The 19,974-nt window shown below is 40.1% G+C and overlaps 1 protein-coding gene across 5 annotated transcripts in view; it reads right to left on the reverse strand.

Annotated features, from left to right (window-relative positions):
• The window catches only part of SMAP1 (small ArfGAP 1), a 188,141-nt gene that overhangs the window by 60,119 nt on the left and 108,048 nt on the right, over nucleotides 1–19,974 (reverse strand). For 2 of the 5 annotated variants that reach the window (XM_025294936.3, XM_025294940.3), the window contains exons 5-6: nucleotides 17,173–17,253; nucleotides 10,966–11,046 (exon numbers count right to left, since the gene is read on the reverse strand). The exons of 1 other annotated variant lie outside the window; for it this stretch is intronic. In XM_025294936.3, the coding sequence (XP_025150721.3) occupies nucleotides 10,966–11,046; nucleotides 17,173–17,253 (162 nt within the window). The remainder of the gene's footprint in view (nucleotides 1–10,965; nucleotides 11,047–17,172; nucleotides 17,254–19,974) is intronic. 2 more of the 5 variants (XM_025294937.3, XM_025294938.3) reach the window with 2 other exon arrangements.

The following is a 19,974-nucleotide window of genomic DNA, read 5'->3' on the forward strand; positions in this document are numbered from 1 at the left end:
CTGCATACAAGTTTCTCAGGAGGCAGGTCTGGTGGTCTGGCATTCCCATCTCTAAGTATTTCCCACAGTTTGTTGTGATCCACACAGGTAAAGACTTTAGCATAGGCAATGAAGCAGAAGTCAATGTTTTCTGGAATTCTCTATGATCCAACAGATTCTGGCAATTTGATCTCTAGCTCCTCTGCATTTTCTAAATCTAGCTTGAACATCTGGAAGTTCTCAGTTCACATCCTAGTTATCTAAAAGGTATATTATCTAAAAGGTAGCCAAAATAAACGCTACAACTGATGAGTCTGATTATGTATTCAAAAGAAAAACATGACAATATAAAATTTACTACAGAATCACTAAAATCGGGTTATAAAGGTAAAACTGTATATATTTACAAAGTACCTTTGGAGTTTCATTTGTTAACTTTTAAACTGCAGTAATAACCATTTCTAAGCGCAGGGTTCGGTGGCATTAAGTACATTCACACAGCTGTGCCACCGCCACAGCCATCCTCCTCCAGAGCTCTTTTTATCCTGCACAACTGACACTCTCTGCGCACGAAACCACCGCTGCCCTTACCCACCCTCTACCGTGCACTCTACCGGCCGTCTCTATGAATCTGACTCTTCCAGGAACTCGCGGGAGGCACCTACAAGTAGCATCGCACAGAATTTGTCCTTTCGTCTTCATTTCACTTCATATAATGTCCTCAAGGAGCACCCATGCTGTAGTCGGTATCGGAATTTTCTTCCTTTATTAATATTCCATTGCACATACATATCACATTTTGTTTATCCATTTATCCACTAATGGACATTTAAGTGGTTTCTACTTCTGGTTATTATGAATAATGTTGCTACGAACATGGATGTACGAATTCTGTTTGAGTCCTTGTTTTCAATTCTTTTGGGTATATACCCAGAAGTGGAACTGCTAGATCAAACGGTAATTCCATGTTTCTTTGAAGAATTACCACACTGCTTTTCACTGCTGCTGCTCCTGCTGCTAAGTCGCTTCAGGCGTGTCCAACTCTGTGCGACCCCATAGACAGCAGGCCACCAGGCTCCCCCGTCCCTGGGATTCTCCAGAGAAGAACACTGGAGTGGGTTGCCATGTCCTTCTCCAATGCATGAAAGTAAAAAGTGAAAGGGAAGTCGCTCAGGCATGTCCGACTCTTAGCGACCCCATGGACTGTAGCCCACCAGGCTCCTCCATCCATGGGATTTTCCAGGCAAGAGTACTGGAGTGGGGTGCCATTGTCTTCTTTCACTATGGCCACACTATTTTATATTCCCACCAACAATGCACAGGTTTCCAATTTCTCCACATCCTCACCAACCACTTGCTGTTTTCTGGCAATTTTTTTGACAGCAGTCATCCTAATGAGTGTGAGATATAAAGTACTTAAAGTATCCTTTTAAAATCCTATAAAAATTTTCAAAAGAACTGAAAGTAAAAACTAAAATGTTAAAAGTGGTAAGACTCTGTACAGTGAGACAATAGGTTTTCCTTTGTACTTTTTTCCTTGTATTTTCCATGGTTTTTATAATAGGGGGGAAATGGCTATTTTAAAAATGAGGCTGATAATATTATCACAATGAGAAAAGATTTAAGAGGAGGCATGGACCTGGTCACAGCACAGGTGCAGAAGAAGTCAGAAAGTTGAGAGGAAAACAAGCCCGGCACGTTCAGGGGCCAGCACCCGCTGGGCTCCCCTGGAACGTGTGTGCGCGGGTTGGGGAGGGACTGCCTGAGACGGAAAGTGGGCACACCTCGGATGGCTCAGGTACCTGTCCTGCGGTCTGCACGCAGCGATGCCTGGTTCTCTCTCAACTTTTCCCAACGGTCAAGCCTCCATGAAGCTCTGAAGAAGTTGGAATCTTTCTTCCTGGCACCCAGTCTTTCTGGCACAGCAATGCTCAGAAATAAATGCAGTAATCTACCACAAAAGTGATACTCCAGAAGGGGAGTAACAACAAAGCTTATGGCCTCAGGGCTAAACGCTGTCAGGGGCCCAAGACCATGTATCTAAGCCAATTTTTATCCTAACAACCTGTTTTGTTTTTACCTCCAAAATGAAGGTGATTCTTTTTTCAATTTTTAAAAATTTTAAAGGTTACTTTCCATTTACGATATTTATTACAAAATATGTTGTAACTATGTTTCTTTATAATTTTGTTTGTAATATATTTTGTGTTGTACAATATATACCCTTGCGCCTGTCTTACAGAAACAATCTGCACCTCCCACTCCCCACCCCCCATACTGCCCCTCATCCACTAATTTGTCCGCTCTACCCAAAATGCAAATGATTCAAATCATATGGGAATTAGATGAAAAGATGTGTGATTTTAAAAGATAAACTCGACTCTGGGAACCTTCGAGTTAAGAAAATGCTGGTTTGGATTTCAAATTATCTTATGTCTACCTCCCACTTAACGGCACTATTATAACCTTTTTCTTTCATATACATAACCATATTACTTCCTTCCAGCATCTGAGTAAAACTGCTAAGAAAAAGATTTGTGTCTATATCCAAAAGCCTCACTTGCACTCTTCATCGAGGTGTGCACCAGACTGCTTTCTTTCTTCCACTGAGACCAGTTTCATAGACCTGGAATTTGAATCATTGATTCTCTAGTGATGAGCAATCTTGTCCTCCGGGACATTCAGCAACATCTGAAGACATTTCTGATTGCCAGGACTGGCAGGATGCTGGCAGACATCCTGCAAGACACAGACATGCCTCCACCACACGACTCCTGGTGTTTGAGATGATGCTTGCCACAGGGTAGGTAGAAAAAATGCCCATTAAACTAACAGATTTACATATGAGGAAACTGAGGTTCAGAGTGATCAGATATTTAGTAAACAGCAGAGAATGGAAGTCAAGTCTTCTTACCAAGCCCAGGCTCTACCTTCTTTACCTTCTAGTAGTTTAATATTTTTCAAAAGACTTTTTAAAAAGTCTGTATCCTTTGACTTAGCAAATCCAGTTTTAAAAACTTATCCTAATAAGCTATCACACAGTTGTACACCGATTATGTGTGCATATTATCATTATTCAAGAGATAAATTTTAAAATAAATCTTTCTATAGTCAGAGGAGTGTTCCATTCCCACTCAAGGGAATGTTACTAAATACAGAAAAGCATACACATATTTAAAATAATCAACAAGAAAGGATACTCAAGACATATTGTTATATGACAGAGGAGCAGAGTAGTCCAATCCCGTGTGGATACACACATTTCCATGGGAAACAATATGGGAGGATGAACATCAAAATGTTAGTGATAATTTTTCTAAGTGGTTAAATCTGTGATGATATTACTTTTTCTTTTTGCTTATGCATATTTTCTAACTTCTTAAAAGTAGACATGGTTTGGGGACTATGGGGAGGTAGAAGGGAGACACTATTAAAAATCCATAAAGTTTCTATCTACCCTGTCTCTTGGTTAAAGAATGAAAAACGCTATAAATTTACTGGACAGGAATATGATTTCTTTTGACTTAGGAGTAGCAGTAGTCATCTTTCCTTTTTCAGAGAGAAAAGATTTACTAAAAAAGAGAAACCTAATAGCTAAAGAAAGAAAGTTGTCAACAGCAACTAACAATATAGACTCTAATAAAACCTGGACCACAGAAAACCAGGACCAAAATGCTTTCTAAGTCTAATGCACAGTTATGCTGAATCCATTTTTTTAAATCTACAAACAAAAGATTGTTATCAAACTAATCTCCAATATCAGGTTTTAAGCTGAAAATGAAATGATCTGTGGAAAATACAAAGAACCTTCCAATTCCACTTATTAAAAAAAATGTACTGTTAAGACATCTGCCATGCTTACTTATTACTACCTAGGCCATATGTCTCCAAGTCCACAAAAGCACTAACTGTTGGAAATATCTGATTCTCAAGTGCACACACACATCATGAGCAATGTTTATCTAGCTTCAATGGCACTGAGAACCTGGTGGCTGTGCGAGCGTCTCTGCCAGATTGTTAAACAGTAGAGCCTACTAATGCAGCAGCTGGCAATGAGCCACTGAATTCCACTTTAATGCTTGACTAAGAGCTATCGTGCTGCGATTCATGGGGTCGCAGAGTCGGACACGACTGAGCGACTGAACTGAAACCGAAACTGAAGAGCTATCTGATTGACATACAACTGGTTGCTTACTTTTACCTGGCTGTACTGAAATCTCAAGCTCAGGAGCTTTGCGATTTTACTTTCTGCTTATATTGAAAGGTCAGACCACTTATAATATTTTTTAAGTTTTACTAACATAAAAGTTTGCTCATAAAGACAACTCTGCTGGTTGTTTCTGTTTTTTCCCCAACTACTTACAAAAAAAAATCACTATTGATCTACATCATCTTCTTAAAAGATTAAAATACTACTTAACATTAATATATGTGTTAAGTTGATTTTCTCTCATAAACTTCAAGAAGTTAGTGGCAAGAACCTGCACGCACACAAAAAAACCACTTTTTAAATTTTGCATTAAAAATTATAACATATGCTTGGGGGACCATAGGCCAGTCACAGCAATCGCTTTAAAGTATTTCACCAAGACACATACAAGAGATTGGTAACAGTACACACACATTAGGACTGACATATATACCCTATTATATATAAAACAGACAACTAATGAGCACCTACTGTGCAGCACAGGGACTTCTACTCGATGTTCTGTGCTGACCTAAATGGGAAGAAGGAAATCCAAAGAAGAGAGCACATATGTATACGCATAGCTGATTCACTTTGCTGTACAGCAGAAACACAACACTGGAGTAAAGCAACTATACTCCAAGAAAATTAATTTTTAAAATGCTTAAGATGAAAAAAAAGAATACTCATGCACACAAGCAGAGAAAGCTATGGTACAAAAGGTTTAAGACAGTTATCACTATGTAGAGGGATTATGAGAAGCTATGTACCTTTTTAATGTTTTGCTTATTTATACATTTTTTTCCTACACAGAATATGTAATATTTAATAAATGTTTGAATATGAAAAATTTTTAATTCATAAAAACATAAAAATATTCCAAGATAGGTGAATAATTATGTACTAAACTGACTGTAATTATCTCGGAAAGACCTTAAGAAAGTCCATGAAAATATAAAATTCTTTACTTTGATGTAATAATCTAAATTTTTCTGTTAAGATACTCATTGCATATAAAACCAATGCATTTACACTTGTACAACAGGCATCTAAACAGAAATACCTAATACCTTAAAGTAAGCCATGTTTTCTGAAATATAATATATTCAGACACACACAGATATACACACACATACATACACACACAAATACATGTTCTATATAAATGCAGAAGTAGCTAGCATTAGGAAGAACTGAATACTTTTTTCCTAAATTAGACTTTGTCATTTAACAGGAAGAATAGCTCATTGAAACAGAATAGCAACTAAGGAGGATGAGAAATCAGTTTGAAATAATAAAGAAAATTCACTGACTAAAAACCAACTCTGGAGCTGTGAAAGCCATCTTTAAGGATATAGTCAAAATGATTTCAGGAACCTGTCCCTATGTTCAATGGATTTAATAAGTAATTCTAAATTTAGAACTATTAATTACCATAGGGATCACTAGAGATCATCAAGGCAAAGCTTATTAATAAATGAGGAAAAAGCAGATCCAGGCAGTTAACTGACTGGGCCAAGACCACGGGCTTGAACCTGGCTCTCCTCCTGACCCTGCTTCTCCTGCTGCAACCAAGTCTCAACGAACGTGGCCACCTGCTTCTGTAAATAACATTTACTGGAACACATTCACATATACTGCCTGTGTGCTACAAAGGAAGAGTTGAATAGTTGTGAAAGATACCTTATGGCCTAAAAGATTTAGTATCTGATTCTCTACAGAAAAACATTTGCTGATCCCTAAAGTTTTCTTAACATACAATTTAAAAGTTTCAGAACACATAAATTCTATCAATAATAAACTATATTATAATAAACAGCAATAAAATCAGAACCACTACTGTGGTTATTACTTTAAACTACTTTAGGAGGATTTAATTCCCCCATCCCAAGAACTATTTGTCCATTTTCCATGTTTTGATATGTACATCTTTAAGAAAAACTATAAAACTTAGAACCTCCCAAAGGAGAAATCAAGATCTGCTTATTTTAACTGAAAGAGAACTCATGTACATTCCTTTAATAGAGTACTTCTCATCTACATAAACATATTTCTGTATCACCAGCTACATGGGAGACAGTCTAGTAGATAAATCTAAATGAACTGAATTAGAAATGTCAAACACAGGGCAAAATATTTTAGAAAAAGTCAAATATATACACTATTTTCCAGCAGAATATCTAAAGCACAACAGACAGACATCTATTTAAATGTCAAAAACATCTGCCCTATTAATCAGTTGATTCAGTAAATGTTTAGGTTTTACCTTCCTCTTCCCAGAAAAGAAAGTGAGCTGGCTCCAGCTAACCCCATTAGTAACAGATGCTTATACTACACAGTAACGTAAGCTTCAGGGAGACCTAAATACAAAATACGATTTAAACAAAAGTAGTAGGCTGCTCAGGGAAAACAAGTGTATTTAAGGAAGGAAGAAGTCCCTAAGGTAGGAAATCAATAAAAATTATGAATCCACTAGTTAGAAGACAATATGGGATGGGGTTATATATAAACACCATTCTTTTTTAGAGAACCCTGGACTGTTCATTATAAAATGATGTAGAATGTACAACAGAACAAAAAATTGCAGTACCTACCTGAGGGCACATATGTCAAATCAAAGCGTGCGCGCGCGCACACACACACACACACACACACACACGACCTGGGACTTAAATCAGAAGAAAACCTGGGTTCAAACCCCTCAACTGCCAACAACTGTTAGCACTGAGCAAGTCACTTTTCAGCGACTCGATGTCCTAGGTTTTAGTCTGCTCCTTTATAAAATAAGTGATTTGGACTAGGTAGCAAAGTTCCTTCTAATCCCCAATTAGCATACTTCCAAGTAACTGTTTATTAACTCACTGCTGCATGTCAAGTCCATGTTAATGGTTTAATTATGTGTAGAAATAAGTGGACTTAGAAGAGGTATTCTGGAAAAATAAACCCTATCAAGCATCACTCTTTCAAACACATGAAGATGTACAAGATGGAGCTTAGTCTGCTCTGCCTTATAAAAGAAATGAAATCCTATTTTTCCAAGCTCCATAAATTATCTAACTAAACTAGATTACATTAGCCAGTTCATATATTCTCTCCAATTCTTGGTTCTTCCACCTCCAACAATAACTGGTCTTTGTAAGGAGTAAAGAGAACACACCGGGGTGAAGAGCTGAAAGCCTTCCCTCTGAGGTCAGGAATAAGACAAGGATGCCTTCTATCACTGATTCACAAACCAGAAATGAAAAAAGCAATAAAACCACAGAAATAAGACATTTGCAAACATGTAACTGGAAAAGAACCAATTTCTTCGACATATATGTGTGTGTCTATTGATTGTTAAAACCACAATATTGTAATTAGCCTCCAATTAAAATAAATTAAAAAAAAGAAAAAATAGGCAATTAAAAAAAAATAAAGAGAAACTGTATTTAGAAAAAAAAAAAAAGGCAACGAGGGAAAAATAAGCAATCCAATTTAAAAAGAGGTGAAAGATCTGAATCAGAGCTCCAAAGGGGGGCTCCAAATGGGCAATGAACATGTGAAAAGGCCCTGAGCCTTGTTCATAATATACAAAATGGACACTTAAAATACAGTGAGATATCACTATACACTCATCAGACTTTAAACAATAATATTTCTGATAATACCAAATGTTGAAAGAACGCAGGGTCACCAGACTACATTTGGCATTTGGTGTACACGATGCAGGGTTGTGTGACATGACTTAGCAACTGAGTATGCACAACAGTGTTCATACTTTATGACCAAACAAGTCCACCCGTAAATACATCCTGAAGAAATACACACTTAGAGGCACGTACAAAAGAGCTCACAGCAGCACTGCTTATTAAGAGCTAAAGCCTGGATATAACCCCAATGTTTACCAATTGAATGGATAAAGTCAGAAACAAAAATATGATGAAATACTACACAACAATTAACTAAGGAAGCATACAACTATATACCAAAAAAATGCTGACTGGAAAAAAAAGCAAAACAAAAGAATATTCGTGCTATCATTTCATTTGTATGTTCAAAAAATACAGAAAAACGGTATTTTCTAAATATGATTTCTGTTATTTACATACACACTCAGAGAAGATAAATCTATTTCTAAATGCAAGGAAATGATTATCTCTGGGGAGAAGAGAGGTGACTGAACCAGGAGGTGTTACGGTGGCAGCTTCTGGGGAGCCGGCCACGTCCTGTTTCCTGACCAGGCGGTGAATACAAGGCTGGTCACTTCACACTTGTAAGTGCACACGCACAAGTGTACACGCAAACTACACCTGCCCAGTTCCTGGCAGACAACAGATAGCCAATAAAGCCAACCCCTTCTTATTAATGAGGATGATATTCTGACTACTGCTGATATAATTTTCACTATTACTACTAACTTCTCCTCTGTAGATTATACACAGGGGTTTCCATGGAGGCTCAGTGGTAAAGAATCCACCTGCCAATGCAGGAGACGTGGGTTCAATCCCTGGGTTGGGAAGATCACCTGGAGTAGAAAATAGCAACCCACTTTAGTATTCTTGGCCTGGGAAATCCCATGGGCCTGGTGAGCTATAGTCCATGGGGTTGCAGAGTCGGACACGACTTAGTGACTAAACAACAAGACTATACAAGCTCCCTGATGACCTCAGCTCAGAGAGAAGGCACAGAGAAACGGCCGGTGCTAAAGAGGAGAGCTCACTGGCGCCGCTGCTCTGTTTCCCCGCTGTGCAGACTTGTAAATGCACTGGTCTCTCCCTTCTCATGCAGCTTGTACTATCCTGACCACGGAAGTTTGACAGGAACCGAGGTTTCTCCCTGTGGGTGATTACTCCTTCAGCAAGGTTCCCACTAGCAGCAGCAGGACTCCTGAACTCTGCAGGGTGAGCAAGAGTAACAGATGAGGTGTGAACTGGGTTTAGTAAAACCTAACACTGAAGGTAACAGAAAAGTGCCAGCTCCTCCCCGTGCCCACCTCTGAAGTGCTCTCTCACACCCGCGATCCAGAGACTGCTCACAGGTCACTGGCGGCCCCTTCCCTCAGCGGGCAATGGAAGGCAAGCACTTACACACAAGGCAGCGAAATACACGAGGTCATGACATCGAATGCTCACTGTATTCTCAGGGCAAAAATTTTTTTTAAGAGAAAAAAATACATGTTTTAAAAGAGGTTAAATTTTAAATCTTGCCAAGTGCAACAGTAAGGCATTATATAAACTCTTTGATATTTCTAACTTTTGAAAACAAAAGATAAAACCTTCTGGTGATTTTTAAATTCCTTTGCAATCAAAGAGAAAACTGTCAAAGAGATTTCACTTACAGCTTCTTACTGATGCACAGGGAAGAGAAAAGTTTCCAGAGGAGAACTGAAGCAATTTAAGTAACTGGGGTTATAATTACTAACTTAATCACTCCTTATAAAAAGTTTTATAATATTTAACATCTGACTAAAACAAAACCTAGATGCATCCTCTGTTGGGCAAAGAAACTGATCTAACAGTATAATTAAAGAATCATATGAGGGAGGAAATAATACAATCAAATGTATGACAATGTCCCCGGAATTCTGAGGAAAGGAGAAGGTGCATCTACTTGGGGCGGTTAGAGGGCCTTCACGGACAAGGAGGAGGCCTAGGGAAGCTGGGGGAGAGCAGAGGACAGCCTTGGCCAGGCAGTTCAGGGAAGAAAGATGCGAAGTGTGTTCAGGGGGCAACAGACAAGTCGGCCTGGTGCTGGTGGGGCCGGGGGTTAAGGGGACACCCACTAGGAGGGAGGTGAAGGCGCAGATGGTGGACAGGTGTGGGTGCTCCAAGTTCTGACCAGCCTTGGGATTCTTAGCAGCACGTCTTAAAGCTGAAGGCACGCTTATAACTTTCTGAAGGAATAGGCTATTCTAATAAACGTGATGGAAAAAGAGCCAGTGAATACTGACTTGTACACTTCAAATGGAAGCAGTTTGTACTGTGTAATTTATGCCTTCACAAAGTCGACTATTCACACTGCAACAATTAAAATCAAGGACATGCTCTCTTTACTAATAATTCTCTTTCTGTGCTCCATCCTTGTGTGAGGAAATGCACTGAGAGCCAAGCCGCCATGATTATTTAACCAAGTCCTTTACAGACATCCATTGTATCTTGCTACAGTAGTGTAACAAGATAGCAGGCCTGATCACAGCTCTCCTGCTCATCACTGCAAAAGAACCTTCCAAAAGAATCCACAGCCTTTCCTTCAAAAAGGATCAATGTGGACCTTAAAGTCCTCTACAATTTGAGCTCAATCTACCATTCTGGTCTCTTTCCCACGACCTTCTATACACAGACATAGATCTTTCTTCACTCTACTGCTCACTCTTTTTCTAAATAAACCCTGTCTTTATTTTCGGTTACGTTCTCAAGGTGTTCTCTCCACAGGACACACTCCTCACAACCTCCATCCTACCTACACGTCAGTCCACTCAACTGCTACATTCAGTGTGGACTGTCTTCTGAAGGCCTCTGCAGGGCCCTCTGCACTCTCTCAACTGTGCTGATTGTGAAGTCAGACTGTGCAAGAAAGCTAAAACCACCACTCTTTACATCAGGAATAATACTTGCCCTCGAGGAACTCACAGGAATCTACACCCACACATATGCACCTGATTACAAGTCATACAGGACCAGACAGATAAAGGACACACTCTGCAAATACTGGTTCAAAGAATGACTATTGCATATCATAAGTATTTCCAAATCATCCATATATAACTATACGGATAAGGTTGTAGCCTGCGTGGATTAAAAAACAGGAAGAGATTTTACCTTTTCAGTTGTAAGAGGTTTTGTAGGCTTTTCTGGCTCCTTTTCTTTCTTTTTCTCTTCCTTTTTTTTTTCCTTTTCTTTCTAAAACACAGCCGAAAGTTTTGATAAGTTCACTTTTTTAAAAATGTCAGCTCTTCATACATTTTTATTAGTTGGAGTCATCATTTGAAGAGAGTACAAATTTCAATGATGACAATATTCAGTGATACTGAGATATGAAAGAAAGCACAGCAAATTCATACTGTCATCAAGTATGTTAATAACACAATAAAGAATAACTTTCCTTAAAAAATTAAGACAGAAGTGAGACAATTTAGAACTTCTTTGATATTTCAGAATTTGTTTAAAACAAATGCAATTTCTATTCAATAAATTCTCATTGCATCTTTACATAAAGTTAGGTTTCCTAACAGCAACCAAGAAGTTGAAATTTGAATACAAAGAAAACAAAAACTAACTCAGAAGAGAATTCTTTATCAACCAGATGAAGGCAGATTACAACATGTAAACATGAGAAGAAAAGTGTAAAATCACTTTAATTTTTTTTTCAATCACCAGAGTGTTGTGGTATTTTTAAAGGACAAATACGATGATTTTCTCTTGAAAATAACGTTGAAGATAGTGCTTGGGGACCAGAACGAGCTGACTGGTTTGCATATATGATACAACCCAGTCAAAGTAAACTATAATGATATTATAAAGTTCACAATTTGCATTTTCAAGAAGGATGAAGTAAGATATAATGATAAAAACTTAAGGGCTATAAACAGGTGGGAAAAGGAAAATGAAGTAGATTAAACAACGAGCATTTGTAAGGCATATGGAGGGAAGAGATACCTAGAAATTTACAATCTGATGATAATGCAACTGAGTGCTGATCTAGACCTTAGTCCCTGGCAGCAAAGACGAAAGGATAAACTGCTGAACCTAGAAAAGGCAGGAAAATAAACACATGAAAAACTTGGTGAAAATGCCTAAATGTTGCATCTGCACCTATACCTTTAAAAATGGTGCTTGACACCACCTCTCTCAAGAGAAGAATCTTTACTATTTGTAAATTGGGAGAGTCAACACCAGCAATTCCTAAGCCAAAATGGTAGAGATAAAATTAAAGCTCCTATGGGCCAGGCACTGTGATAAGCACTTTACTGTCTAAGTCAATGTTTATAATAATGTCGGAAGAAAGTCCTCATTGTCATTTTACAAATGCAGAAACAAAACTCTCAGGAAAGTGACACACAGAGCCGATCGCAGCAGGGCTGAGCTCCTCCGTGCTCGCTGCCGTCCAGTGGGCTCTGCTTCCCCCACACTGTCCTCCCCACGGGGACAGCGGGCACCTCCTGAGCCCTTCTCAAGGGCTAGACACTGTGTGACTCACTGAGACCCACACAAGAGCCTTCCGAGGTAAGGAATATCACCGCCACTGTGTAAGTGAAAAATAAACAGGATGTGCAGAAGTCCTTCAGATATCATGAACTGTTTACCAGACACCAGTCAAGTTTAGGGAGGAAAGCAATGTAACTAATATGCTGCAGCCCCTCAAAGCTCTTAGTTATTTCTCAAGGATGTCACTGTCATGAGATGGGGAAGAATCCCATCTTTTTAATCACTATGACTGGTGGGTACATCTGAAATCACCAAAAATAAATTAAACCAGTTCAGTTCAGTCGCTCAGTCATGTCCAACTCTTTATGACCCCATGGACTGCAGCACGCCAGGCCTCCCCGTCCATCACCAACTCCTAGAGCTTACTCAAACTCATGTCCATTGAGTCGGTGATGCCATCCAACCATCTCGTCCTCTGTCGTCCCCTTCTCTTCCTGCCTTCCATCTTTCCCAGCATCAGCGTCTTTTCAAATGAGTCAGTTCTTCACATCAGGTGGCCAAAGTACTGGAGTTTCAGCTTCAACATCAGTCCTTCTAATGAATATTCAGGACTGGTTTCCTTTAGGGTTTCTGACTTTTCATACTGTTCATGGGGTTCTCAAGGCAAAAATACCGAAGTGGCTTGCCATTCCCTTCTCCAGTGGACCACGTTTTGTCAGAACATGGCATGGCTCATGTGGCTGTGGTCCATGTGATCAGTTTGATTAGTTCTCTGTGATTGTGGTTTTCATCTGGTCTGCCCTCTGACAGATAAGGATAAAAGGCTTATGGAAGCTTCTTGATGGGAGAGACTGACTGTGGGGGAAACTGGGTCTTGTTCTGATGAGCAGGGCCACGCTCAGTAAATCTTTCCCTAGCCTTTCCCTTCTCCAGAGGATCTTCCCAACCCAGGGACTGAACCCAGGTCTCCCACATTGCGGGCATATTCTTTATCAGCTGAGCCACAAGGGAACCCCAAATTAAACCAGCTAGCTGTGTTTAACCAAGGGAGAGCACAATTTGATGTCTTATACACTGGAATTTCAGTTGTCAAAATATGGCTGTAAGCAACAATTTTATGACATGGGCCTTGAAGTCACATTAAAAACATGGGTTATAGTCAAAATGGCCATCATCAAAATACCCACAAACAATAAAAGCTGGAGAGGGTGTGGAGAGAAGGGGATCCTATACTATTGATGAGCATGGAAACTGCTATAGTCACTACAGAGAACAGTGTGGAGATTCCTTAAAAAACTAAAAATAGAGTGACCATATGACCCTGCAATCCTGCTTCTCAGCATATATGCAGAGAAAAACATGATCCAAAAAGATACATGTGCCCCAATGTTCATTGCAGCACTGTTTAAAATAGCCAAGACATGGAAGCAACCTTAATGTCCACCAACAGAGGAATGGATAAAGACGACGTGCTGTGCACACACAATGGAATATTACTCATCCATTAAAAACAATGAAACAGCCATTTGCAGCAACATGGATGGACCTAGACAGTGCCATACTGAGTAAAGTAAGTTAGAGAAGGAAAAATATTAGATGACATCCTTTATACGGGGAATCTAAAAGGAAATGACACAAATGAACTTACAAAACAGAAACAGACTCACAGACTGGAGAACGAATTTATGGTTGTTGGGAGAGGGAGGATGGGGAAGGGATAGTTAGGAAGTCTGGGATGGACGTGTGCTCACTGCTATATTTAAAATGGACAACCAACAGGGCCCTACTGTATGGCACAGGGAACTCTGCTCCGTGTTATGCTGCAGCCTGGATGAGAAGGGAGTTGAGTGGAGAATGGATACATATAGTATATGTAGGGCTGAGGCCCTTCTCTGTTCACCTAGAACTATCACAACATTGGTTGTTAACAGGCTATATACCTCAATACAAAATAAAAAGTATAAATACAAGAAAAAAATTTTTTAATAATAAAGAAAGGAGACAAAAATAAGGAACTTAAAGGCAGGCAACTCATCAGGTGACTGATCTATTTAAGATACAAGTTTCTTAAGGGAATGCTGAAATACATATATTTTTTTAGGTTGGAGGAAATATATCTTTAGTATCAATGCTTCTGATTTGTTAAGGCAGTTGCTATTTCTTCTTTGGCTCTTAGTAGGATGAACCGAAATCTCAAAAATTTCTGTAAGTCCTTCCTGAGAGACAAATCTCTCTCTCTTTCTCCTGGGAATACCTCAAAACCAGAGCTGCTAGAAAAGTTAGATAAATGTGGTCTGAAGACATTAGTTTCAACCACTCTATGAAACAAGCAATATTCAAAATCTTATAAATAAGCTAAGATGCACCAGTAGCAGACCTTTCTAGGATCCTAACATTTAGTGAGCATTATTAAACTTTCATTTTCTATGTTTCCTCAAAAAAAAAAAAAAAAAACCCATGCGCTCTAAACACAGATCATATAGTTTTACCTACAGGTAACACCCGTCTTTAGAATCAAAAGCTGCTGAAAGACCAAAGAGTACTGTGAGAACCTAAGTTGTTTTAAACTATTTTCTCAGCAAGAATAAAACATAGCAGTGTTTGATATTTCAAAACAGTAGTTTCTGAAATTTGGTTATTACATAGCCAAATGATATAGTGAAACAGGAGACATTCTGCAAAAGAGAACAGGAAAAAATGTTCAAGTATTATAAGGCAAAGAAAAGTAGATCTTGGATTCATTAAAGATATGGTCTCTAAAACTTTTTATTACGCACTTCTGTCTCAAATGTTGTGAGCATACATACTCAATATATGTATGTATTTATTAATAAAGCACATGTAGTACTCTATTATACACATTATAAAACTACATAAAATTAGAAATTTTAAGAGGGTAAGGAAAAAAAAGCATGAATAAACCTTCTGACGGAATGCCCTTAAACGCTGTCTAAATGGTGTCTAAATGCTGTCAGGCAAGACGACGCCACTAGGCCGGGTAAGACCCCGCTTTCCAGGACCTGGCGGCCAGCCCTGCACAGCAGACACATGACCTGAGGGTTTCCACCCTCTGAACAGGCACCGCGGCCACCCTTTCACGCCCTTGAGGCCACCTCCACCTCCTGCAGTGCTTCCTCTCTGCTCCTGACCCCTGACACCTACAACTCTCTGACCACCCAAGTCTCTCCAGCTCCAACCACGCCCTTCATGCTCCAAACCACCCCTCACTGCCTCCTCGGGACCCTCTTGCTGTGCTGTGAGGTTCAAGTGTGCCCAGCTCTCCACTCCCATGTCACCACTCAACACAGTGTACACGGACTGCCTCTGCACTCCTCCGCCTGGGATCTCTCCTCGGCCTCCAGACCTGTGTCTCCAACCTCCTGCCAGACCCCTCACAGGTGTTCAGTCACCTCACATTCAACACACCCAACTCTTAAGTCCGCCCCATCCCTATTCTCACCTCAAAGCTGCTCCTCCTCCTCAGCCTGGATCCCTTCTCCCTGGAGAGCCCATCATCTGCTTAGATGCTCAGGCCTGCAGCCAGGAGTCACCAAGGCCCCCAGAGCGCCTCCATGACTCACTCATCATACACCTCACAGACCCGATCTTCTCCGGGTCTTTGAAGACCACTCTCCCTTCCACTCCCTCTGCCTCCAGTCCAGCACATGCTCCCATCATTTCATGCCTGAGCCAAAGCAACAAGTCCTCAGGCCTCTTCTACATCCAGCAGCACAAAGTTCACTCTCCGGAGATGGTGGTGCAGACAGTCCAGAGGTGAAAACCGGTTCCGGACGTTCCTTCTACCCGTGGAAGGCACTGTGGAGCCAGGGCATCGGGTCAGAGCCCAGACGCGCCAACAGGCTCCCAGGAAGGCGCCCCTCCACTTCCCCCCGGCAACATGCCCGCCTTCTGCCACAAACCCCACTCGTCCTGCTCTGCCCGCAGGCTTTCTTCACAGGACACTTTCTCTGTCTGGACTGCACCCCAGTCCTCACAGGGAACGTCCAGGAAGAATGCAAGCCGCGTCAGAACGAGGGCCCTGGGCCAGAGCGGCTCTGTGAGGGCTCAGCAATCACGGCCCCCATTCGGCTGCGCCAGAAAGCCCCGTAAGGTTCCCCATCTTCCTCTGTTAGATGGAAGCGTCTCCCCAGCAGAGGATACACCTTATCTGTCTTTGTATCTCACATGTCAAGTACACCATTTAGCAATGAGGAGACACAAAGTGTGAGATTAAGGATGTCTCAAATTCACTATGGTCATTATAACAACAACAAAATGATAAAAGAGTCAAAAAAATTAAAACCTTCAACTATTTATAGGGATGACTTTAAAAGTCCATAATGGTATAGCACCATGCTCCCTAACCACTCCTACCCCACGCACATCTCAACAATTACCACTCTCTACAACAATGATGACTCTGCGCATACACTGTGTCTATATGACGGCTACTATGGCTTAAAAACAAGATGACATTAACGTTCAACAGTTTATAACAACAGAATCATAAAAAGAAAAATTTTAACCAAAAACTCTTCCTAGTAAATCAAAGAATTCAAGAGCAATTATAGAAAAGTTCCTTTAAGCCTAAGGTGGTAGTGGAAACAACAGCAAAAAACTAATTGCTTATTAAATGCTGAGATCTATCTATGGTACTGATAAATTAGTCATTCTGAAATTAAATACAGATTAAAGCTCTTTAATCCTACCTGCAGCATAGGAAAGCGGTCTTAAAATTGTTGTATTTAATGTATTTAATACTGGAGACCATTCAAAGCATAAACAACTATTACAGCATCCATAATAAACAACTAATACAGCATAAATGATGGCACGTTCACACCAAGCGTATGGACACAGCTGGCTAGAACACCACCATACCTCCAATTTGTTTTTCTCAACAGCAGCTTGTAGAGAAGGAGAGGATACCAAAGGCTGAAGAGGAGCATCAGAGGAGGCAATCTGTGGAATGCAGGTGGGAAGTCAGTAGGAAAAAACAAAAAGAAAGTAATCAGAATTACAGGCACAGGAAAGAAACAAACACTCATGCATTTCTGAGCTACAGAAGCACTTAGAAATATGTTAAAGGAAAATAATGCACCAAGAAGAGTGTTGCTTTTCAAGTACTTCCATGTGGAATTTCTGCAGGTAAAAGCATTTATTACAGAAAAGTATATGATTTAAAATGCATTTCACTCTAACATAAAATTTAAAATGCACTCAGACAAGATCATGCCCAAAGTATCTGAGAAACAATTGAGTGTGTCTGGCGGCTCTCTTTCCATCAGTGTTACTGCTGGAGTGCTCAGGCTGACACGCTGTTCCAAGTGGCTGGACAGCACGAACTGAGATCTTGTTCCCACTGACCATAATTGCTTTAAGAATGGAAAATAACACAAAGCTGAAACAGTAAAAGTTAACGAAAGTTTTAATCAACTGTGTAAGAAAACAGAAAGAAGGCTGGGAGTGAAAAGAGTGAATTAACGCAGTGTAACAGCTAAGCAGCAGGCTTACTGAAAAGCCATGCGTACACTTCCTTCTTGGAGCTCCATGTCCACAAACACCACCCCCAGGGCTGCACCGGCTGAACTGCCCCAAAGCTCTGTGAGACAGTTACATATGCAAAGGCAGTTACATATGCAAAAGCAATTTATACAGAGATAATTTCATCTAAAAGCCTTTTCACTCATCTTACCCAATTCCTACAAGAATAGTTGATCACTTTAATGGAAGCATTATCTTCCTGCTCTCTTTACTGCCAAAATATAACTGAAATACATTTACAAAATGTGTAGTAGATCTTTGGAGCTATTAAACTGACATCTTTATATTGCTCTATCATATCAACAGTGCCTATGAGGAATCTTTAAAAATAAAAGGTGCTATTACAGAGAGGTCATTAAGCAATGTCAAAATAACAATGTGAGATGGTAAGTTCTCATTCAATCTGCTTGTTACTGAGTTAGTTATGGCTGCAATTCTGAGTCACAACCCAAGCCCATTATCTTTAGCGGGTCTTCACGGGCACACTGTTAGCTCTGTTAAAAGTATACAAACTAGCCATTCGATGACAACCAACTGAAATTACACATAGGAGACAATATTTAACAAGACAAACTGTGCCTTAAAGACCAGCTGCAGAACTAATTTATTTCACTGGACATTTCCCTGCTAGAGATATGGAGAAAACAAGAGATTAGAAAAAGCACATAAAATCACTTAAGATGGTATAAAGACCTTTCTGCCCAAATTTATGTAAAAGCTGAACATAAAAATATAACAAATAAATAAAGGCTTTTAATATGTTGAGTGTTACTAATTCAAGATAATTCACTGTAGAAGTATTTTTTTCTCCTCCTGAGAGAATGATAAACTGATTTTGCCACTTTTAAAATTCAGATGTTCACTGTTCACGGAATCTTGATTCAAAGTGGAATCAAGATTGCCAGGAGAAATACAGAGATAACACCACCCTTATGACAGAAAGCAAAGAGGAACCAAAGAGCCTCTTAATGAACGTGAAAGAGGTGAGTGAAAAAGCTGGCTTAGAACTCAACATTCAGAAAACTAAGATCGTGGCATCCAGTCCCATTACTTCATAGCAAAAAGATGGGGAAACAGTGGAAACAGTGACAGACTTTATTTTCTTGGGCTCCAAAATCACTGCAGATGGTGATTGCAGCTGTGAAATTAAAAGATACTTGCTCCTTGGAAGAAATACTATGACCAACCTAGACAGCATATTAAAAAGCAGAGATAACTCTTTGCCCACAAAGGTCCGTCTAGTCAAAGCTATGGTTTTTCCAGTAGTCACGTAGGGATGTGTGAGTTGGACCACAAAGAAAGCTGAGTGCCGAAGAATTGATGCTTTTGAACTGTGGTGTCGGAGAAGACTCCTGAGAGTCCCTTGGACTGCAAGGAGGTCAAACCAGTCAATCCTAAAGGAAATCAACCCTGAATATTCATTGGAAGGACTGATGCCGAAGCTGAAACTCCAATACTTTGGCCACCTGATGCAAAGTACTGACTCACTGGAAAAGACCTTGATGTTGGGAAAGACTGTAGGCAGGAAGTGAAGGGGACAAGAGAGGATAAGATGGTTGGATGGCATCACCGACCCGATGGACATGAGTTTCAGCAAGCTCCGAGAACTGGTGGTGGACAGGGAGGCCTGGCGTGCTGCAGTCCATGGGGTCGCGAGGAGTCGGACATGATTGAGCGACTGACACTGAACTGAACTGAAATGAACTGAAAAGTCAGATGGAGCAACATATAACTATTTAGTAAATATCAGTCTTTTAACAAAGCATGTTAATACCGAAGTAAAGCATTAATACTATGTTCCAGTTAAGAAAAAACACAGAGATCCTCGTTCAACAGGAAAGACATCTGAAAAGTCAATAGGAAAATTCACAGGTGAATGTGAACAGTTGTGTACCCATAAATCAAACTACCATCTGCCAGTAAGTCCAACAGGACACACGAAAACAGGGATGAGTCTCAAAAACATGCTGAAAGAGGCCAGACACCCAAGAACAAACAATGCATGATACCATTTACACGAAACTTCAGCAGCAACGAATATAGTCTACAGTGACAAAGAGCAGACCAAGGGCTACCTGGGACAGGCGTGGGAGGCAAGAGGGCACAAGGCACCTCACGGGGGGAGGGGAAGGGTCTACA

Source organism: Bubalus bubalis, chromosome 10 (assembly GCF_019923935.1).
Source record: "Bubalus bubalis isolate 160015118507 breed Murrah chromosome 10, NDDB_SH_1, whole genome shotgun sequence".
NCBI lineage: Eukaryota > Metazoa > Chordata > Mammalia > Artiodactyla > Bovidae > Bubalus > Bubalus bubalis.